Raw genomic sequence first — 7,821 nt, forward strand, 5'->3', positions numbered from 1 at the left:
GCTCGATTGTCCTAGTTCCTTGTTTAATATTTGCTATAAATTTCCCCGAGCATTCCGTCTTGTTGGTGCTAAGCTTGAAGTATTTTTACTAATTTTCTTTCTTCCAATTTATCGTATGTAGTCGTAATAATTCGTAATAATTCATTAAAATTCGTTAAAATTCAGGTTCTTCTATATTCTCAGTCATATGGAGTTTTTGTGGTTTATCTGGCATATTTCCATAATGAGTTTTCATAGGGTGACCGTTATTTCTCCTACAACGGTGGTCCACAACTTGTCTTTCGTTGTGTAATCCACGGAAATTTCGTGGCACATAACCATCTCCCAATGCATTTCACCAGGGATTGTCAGGGATCAGCAATGACCCTGGACCCTATGCCAGCTGTGCATATGCGCGTGGGAAGTATGCCAGCAATCCCCATCTACTCCACTTACTTAAGCCCCAGTGGCCCAGATCATCTCCGGCATTGTTCTGGAACATTCTATGATCACGTGATTCTATCGGCAATCTGTTTGGTTTCCTTATTGCCGGACTCTACATGTATATAGCTGACTCTAAGATGGGGACATCCCTTTCCCCTGGCTTTGATCACAACTAGGTTATCGGAGCAATCTGCGCGAGTGTTAGACACTGGTCCAGGGTCGGCACCGAAGGTCGCCGATGCGGGCCGCTATTGGCCACGATGGCCGCGATGCCTTAGACAAGGCCCGAGGGTAGGGCATTTGGCCTCAGCGACTCTAAAGGAGCGCTGTGCCCCCTAGTTGTCTCTTGGCCCTCATTTCGGACTCACTGGGGTTGCCTTGTTGGGGTCAGGACTTGGGGTCGTTGTCACGACCCGGCGTTCCCCGGGGCCAGACGACCTCCTCCCTGACCCTCTCCCACGCCCGAACACTCCCCGCACACTCCGCTCGCCGCCCGTCGCCGTCTAACCACTTCCCGCCACCTCTCCACAACCCCTCTCTTGATTGTCGTTGAACGACCTAGCGGCGCAGAGCGCCGCGACCTGTTGTTCCATGCTTCGCCGCACCTTGTTACCTCGTGGCGAAGGTCACGCTTGACCTTCGCTGTCTTGAACACGTGCTCTTTGTTTGTTTTCCTCTTTCTTTTCTCCGCCCGCAATCTCCGCAAGATCTGGCGACTTATTCCCCATTCAGTTCCCTAGCGCTTATATACAGCTTGTAGCTAATGCTTGTACGGTAGTTCGAAATCAACTAGAATTACCCCCTAGAGCTTACCTCTGTCCCCGTGAGACCTCTGACCTTCTAAGTATCGGGACCGCGTCGAGAACGAGGCGCAACGCTCCTCCTAGAGTCGTTGAAGCCGAAATCCCGGCTCACTCGCCTAAGTAGCCTCAGCCTCGAGATCGGTGGGGTTTATTCCTCGCTAAAGCTCGGTCGGGTGTAGGACGCCTTTACCACTAGCGGGCAACGCTCGGTCGCCTACGGCTACCCTCGGCGAACCTTCGTACGGTTCTGACAGTCGTGGTCACATCGATATTAGAGCTAAGGTACAATAAAGTATCATACAGGATATATATAGGAGGAAGAAATGAATGGAAGCGGACCCGGGCCGAAGGCCGAAGGGTCCGGAAGCAAACAAGGATAAGGAGCAGGGTTGGCCGCATAGCGGCCAGCAATGACCGAGGGTCAAAACAAACAATAACAGATAAATAAAGGAAAGAGCGTAGGGCCGCGATAGCGGTGATGGTGTGTGTGTGTGTGTAATTCTCGATATTTTACTTCCCATAGAGGCTGCCCGTTAGGGCGCCAAGGGGAAGGGGCGAGGCCCAAGGCATATTATCATACATGTTTCTATACTCAAGTTCCACATGATTCTAAGCTCCCGGATAACACCAACATCGTTCGCCAATGCCCGGATTCGCGACTGAACAATCCAAATTCTTCTGAATTGTGACAGTGGTAGACCGTATCACATGAGCCTATTATGCTGCGAGTGATTCCCTATAGAACGTCTGGGTCCATGCCAATTGAACTCCTAACTCCTGGCCGGTTGTGCCCATGAGAGGCCCCTTTCGGGTAGTGAATAGAAGACTTAGTCATATGATATGAACCTTTTCTATACTCAATGTAATCGGTAGTGGAGAAGTTGGTGATCAAGTGATCATGAGACCGGCTCCTCGGCTTGTTGGCCCGACGCATAAACACGTGCCTCTTGAGACTTTGGAGAACCGCGACCTCCCAACAGGTGAGTAGCGGTGATGGTATCATAGCGGCGCTGGACTCGGAGTTGGGCCGGAGTCGGGTGCAGGGATGATAGTGGCCCTGTAGGGGCCAAGTGAGCGGGGTAGGGGAGTCGCGCTGGGCACGGTGCCGGAGGCGGACTCAGGGTGGGAAGGTTGGTGCAGCAGCAGGGGAGTCGGCCAAGTGTAGGGGAGCCTAGGGGCAAGCGGGGAAGTGAGCAGGGAGTCCTCAGGGAGGATAGGGCTGAGGTTGGGGCTCGCGCTCACGCTTGCATAGCGGGAACGGGCTCGGGTGGCATCGGGACAGGCGGCTAACGGGCCGGAATGCATGGCCATGACAGCGAGCATGCACGTCCCCTGACAGGGATGGCGTTCAGGAAACGTTCATTGAACGTTGCCTGGTCAGGAGGCATGATCATCTCCTCAGCTGCATGATGCAGCTGATTATAGAAGTGTTTGATTCCCTTCGTGGAATTGTATGAAAGTGTTTTGAACACTTTCATGGACGCTGCCGCTGCAGACTTCTTGATGAAAGTGCAGATAAGGATCTCTAGCAGATCCCAGAATGGGGGAGTTTCCCCGTTCTGCACTCCAATGCATATATAGTGCATTAGGAGGTCTTGCACCTCGCCTTCGACAGTGGTTGTCAAAGTGTGGATGTGAAACTCGTTGTAAGCCTCACCCTTCCACCCACACAACGACATATATGCTAGCCAGGAGTGCAGCCAGTTGTGAAATAACTTTGAGTTATTTTCTCCAGACCATTTAATGGTTGGAGTTAGTCCCTGCATCTTTTTGAGCAGTTCTGGATGGACATCTGCAGGCAGTGGCTGCAGGATTCGAACTTCTACACTTCAGCATGCAGACTCAAGAAGCCGAGCCATGAACTCAGACGGATCAAGCACTACTTGTGCTGCAGGAGCTGTGTATGAATGCATGGTTGAGTCAAACAAACCAAGTCATACAGACGAGTGGTTTGGGAAATTAGATGAAGGCCCCCATTTTATCTCGGTGCCAAATGGGTCAGGAAATGGTGGGTTGGGCCAGGACAAGCCACCCTCGCCACCATCCTCATCATCACCATCCCCATTCAGATGGCAAGGCCTTCTTCCTGAGTTAGACCTAACTTGGTCTTGAAGAAATTCAACACTGCTAGCGCTATAGACTTATGTCATGAATTCAACTGAGGTAAACCAGGTGACTGGACAAATGACATAAAATGGACAAGCCTGGTATCGAACCCAGGACCTCTAGCGTGCATCCATACACTACTCGCCCGTTATGCCAGGGAGGTTACTCCATCCCTGATGGTTATTCCAACAGGTCTACATGCCTCTTGCTCCCTTCTGGAGCTGCAGGTGGTTGTGAGAAACAGTGGTAGTTGTCCAGCACCTGTCTAAGTGCTGTGCTGTGGGACAGTCTTTCAGGGTTTTCACTGTTTGCCCCATGACCCATGTTGTATACAAATGCCACATCTGTATCCAGATGGGCATTAAAGTCGAAAGTGGATTCACTGAGACTACACTCAGCAAAGATTGGTCTGACCTTGGCTGGCCATCTGCCAAGGTCATCTACACGATCCTGGACATGGATCAGGTGCTTTTTCCGCAGACCATTGATGACTTCCACATCATTGTCCTCCTCCTGTATCATCTCCACAGTGGCCTTCATTGGCACTGTTTTCTTTCTCCCATAGTTGGGAGGGAGATTACGTGTTTGAGTAACGTCAACACATGGTATTTTCACCCCACTGCTCGTGGGTTGCAATGGCAGAATGAACGGTGCAGGCATGAAGCCTGGCTTGGCTTAAGTCCATTGCATTGGTGACCTCATACTACGTAAACACCATTGCCAACATTCCTCAGACTTTCAACCCTGCCTCCATAACCTCCATAACCTCCGTAACCTCCGCAACCTCCGTAACCTCTGAGCTCCACAGATCATACCCGGCACTTTTGCCGCTTGTAATGTATCTTTCGCGCTTTCCCCTCATCCTTATTTAGACTGCTGCTTCTTCCCATTCTAGCCAGTTAGTCATCATCCCCACTTCACCTCATCTTCCTGCCCCTCTGGGCTTTGCCCCCCTATCTCCTTTTGGATGTACCACAGGTTCTAAACCTATGACCTTCAGTGCTGCTCTGCTTTTGTCTTCCCTTTGTCCTGTTTGGACACCTTTGTTCCGATTCGGACCCTCTTCATTTGTCAGGGCCTGGCCTCGGACTCGGAGGCTCCCTGACCTCAACCCCCATCTAGCCTGTCCTCACACTATGCGGGGCATGAGATGTATAGTAAAAGAAAGGGAATATATACACTTGCCTATGTGGGGCATGAGATGAGAAGAAGGGTAAAGGTCTCATCTCCCCGCATGGTTGCTATATAAAGGAATGGGTCACATGCCCACAACTATACAGCTCCTAGAGTTGTGTAGTGTGACCCAGAGGGAACACCCAGGTGGCAGTGCCCAGTAAGTGTGGGAACGTTCTGGGCAAGTTGCTTGCCCAGAATTGTGGCTGTGACCCATGGGAACATTCTGGGCAAGCTGCTCGCTCAGAAAGTTCCCACGCTATCCCATGCATGTGTGTACACAACACACAAAGGCAACAATGAGGCAACAATCAAAGAATAAAGGTGTCAGGGACAGCTCTGAAAGCGGCGAGGTCCCGGTGTGCAGGACTCAATGGGACGAGTACCGGCTATGCGTAGTGGCGATCCTGTCGCAGGGTGAGTGTCCCCGACCACTTAGTCTGAAGTGGGAAGTTGAGAAGAAGGCTGCTTCTTCTGTTCCTGTTAGAACAGGCAGATTCAGATGACTCCAGAGTGGAATCGGAGACTTAGCGTGGAAGGACCTTGGCCTCAGCGACTCAGGTGGAGCGCTGTGCCATTGCTGGTTGTCCTGGGGGTCCCTAATTTCAGATCTAGCAGAGGGAAAGTCTCTTGGGGGCATTTCAGGTCGATTTCGGACTGAGGTTACAAGTTACTATGTACATTGTATATAAGGAGGGGTCCAGAATCAAAAGGAGCGAGGGTACTCCAAAAGGAGACAAAGGGGGCTGAAAGGAGGGGCAACACCGAGGGTCAAGGGTTTGACTCAATGGTGTTTCCCAAAGGAGGAGTGAAGGGCCAAGGCCCAAGGAGGAAGGGAGGAGGATGGGAGTGGGGAATGGCCAGCTGACTGAATAGAAAGGAAGCAGCAGCCCAAATAGGAATGAGGGAGTATAGCAGAATTGAATGGAGCAATGCAATAGTTGCAAGGTCCACCATAAGTCCGGAAAGTCCGAACTCGGAAGTTAAACTCCGGAATATTGGCAAATGTAATTAAATGGAATGAGCTAACCAATACAATGGGTATAAGCGGAGGTGGGGTCAAAGTCCGAGGTCGGAGCTAAGACCAGAGGTTCCGGAGACGGAGACACAAACGGGATTCCGGAGCGGAGTTCTGGAGTTGGGAGCATAGGTGTTGCATACTCGTCTGGATGGTGTCGAGGTTGAGGTTGGACCCAGGATGTTCCAGAGTCGGACCAAAGGTGGTGTCAGAGCCGGAGGTGGGATAACCTCTTGGGAGTTGGCAAGGAGAAGGTGACAGAAGGGAAGTAGGGCTCCGGAATCAGTTTCGGAGTTCTGGGAGCCCGGAGCGGAGGTCGGGATTGTACGGATATGACAGTTCCCACCCCAGGCACTATTATATACATGCAGCTAGGGTCATGTGGAGGAAGCCACGTCATCTCCGCACACAGCCGCACCTCCCTGGGTGTCTCTGTGGGAGATCCCGGAGGTGGCCTGTTACGGGGATGGGGGAAATTCCCCATTCCTCGATCCGTTCTTGTAGTGGGAAGGCGAGAGTCATGTCTAGTTTGTACCATAACTGGAAGTGCAATCGATGAGTGATCCCAGTCTGACCTGGGAGTGGGCGATCGAATTCCCATCGATCGCGATGGGTGATGTAGTGAGCTATTAAGGGATTGATGATTGATAGTCGGAGATATCAGGACAGATGGGTCAGCCACGGATACTTGGCGCTCCTCAATGGAGCGTACTGTGTGCGAGGTTGCGACTGGTGAGATGGGTGAGAGCTTCGCGTAGTTGCCATCGGGTACTTGGCGTTCGCAGTGCGAACGTACCGGTAGCAGGTTGATATCGTAGGCGTGCAATGAGGGCTGACTATTAGGGCCTTCGGTGACTTGGCATTCCCAAAGGGAACGTACCGTTGGCGGGACATATGATGACTGGCAAAGGAAGAAACAGACGGTGGATGGGCGGCTACTTGGCGTTCGCGTAGCGAACGTGCCGGCATCGAGGGTAAGTGGGCCTCATAGTGTTCACGATCACCATGATCGTGATGGGACATCATATGTTGAGTACTGGGGGGAGAGCGGAGTGATGAAGACCCATAGGGTACAGGTTCAATAGGACGATACACATGTCAAGAGTCTTCGACTCTCAACTTCGAGTTCTCGTGGTGAGGGCCGTTAGAGGACTCGATATAACCAGACTTATAAGACATATTGAGAGTTGTACAGTCACACAGGTTCAGTTGAGTCACAGGGAGGGTTGTTACAGAAGACGGTACACGAGACAGTTGTAGAGCAGTTGTTAGTTAGCGGGAACCGCCTTCGGCGGTTTCCGTACATGACGCGTGACTATCTACAAATGGTAAGGTCGCGGGAAATCCCGCGAAACACAAACAACCTCGGCCAGCACCAAAACCCCAATGGGGAAAGCTTTGCACCAGGGGGGGAAAGGGGTAGAACAGGTAAGGAGGATAGGGTAGCAGGATAGAGGACGGAAAGGAGAAAGAGGGGAGGAGCAATAGAGAGGGGAAGTCTTTGACCATGCGACGGATATGGTCGTTGGAGACTCCATATCCGTAACACTTGAGGTAGGACTGCGCAAATATGACTTTAGCATGGTTGCTAGCAAAAGTGAGGGGATGGTCCTGGAAATTGAGCCCGCATTGGACCAAGAATACTCGGAGTTCTCAGGGATCCTTTCCATCGAACTGTTCGGGTTTGCGGACCTTGGTGTCAGGGACAGCTCCGAAAGCGGCGAGGTCCCGGGGTGCGGGACTTGGGGGACGGATAGCGGCTATGCGTAGCAGTGATCCCGTCGCAGGGTGAGCGTCCCCGACCACTTAGTCTGAAGTGGAAATGTGAGAAGAAGGCTACTTCTGTCACGACCGACAAATCCCGGGGCTCCGTCAGCGGCAAACCAATGCCGATAGGCGAATCTGCCGACCCGAAACCCATCCTAACCAGCCCCCAACCCCATGTCTGGCCCCCTGCCTTACTGTGTGAGACTTGGCCAAGAATCAGAACCTAGACCCTGCCGGTATTCCGACCTTACCTCCAGTTCCTGAGCCCTTGGCGCTCCTGGCATTCAGTCATGCCTGCCTTGTCTCCATCTGAACCACACTCATCGCTTCCCGCTATGTGGTCACAGCCATGCCCCGCTTCCGTGCATTCCGCACCCTCTGCCCACTCCGCACCCTCTGCCCACTCCGCACCCTCTGCCCACTCCGCACCCTCTGCCCACCTCTGTACCTCTGTTGGCCTTCATGCTGTCCTTGTGTGACAGTGCTGGCAGATCAACCTCTGTTCGCGGACTTGTGTCGGCACCGCACCGA

General features: G+C 52.3%; 1 protein-coding gene across 1 annotated transcript; it reads right to left on the minus strand.

Moving 5' to 3' along the window:
* Positions 1 to 1,418: 1,418 nt before the first annotated feature.
* On the minus strand, positions 1,419 to 2,558 carry EI90DRAFT_3101775 (uncharacterized protein; the record flags this gene model as incomplete). The annotated part of the gene is made up of 2 exons (XM_039062574.1): positions 1,419 to 1,727; positions 2,328 to 2,558. Coding segments are annotated over 2 exons (540 nt in total), but the record flags the coding sequence as incomplete, so codon positions are not given.
* Between the last annotated feature and the right edge of the window lie 5,263 nt (positions 2,559 to 7,821).

The sequence above is a fragment of the Cantharellus anzutake genome (genome assembly GCF_015039405.1).
Source record: "Cantharellus anzutake strain C23 chromosome Unknown EI90scaffold_283, whole genome shotgun sequence".
Classification (NCBI taxonomy): Eukaryota; Fungi; Basidiomycota; class Agaricomycetes; order Cantharellales; family Hydnaceae; genus Cantharellus; species Cantharellus anzutake.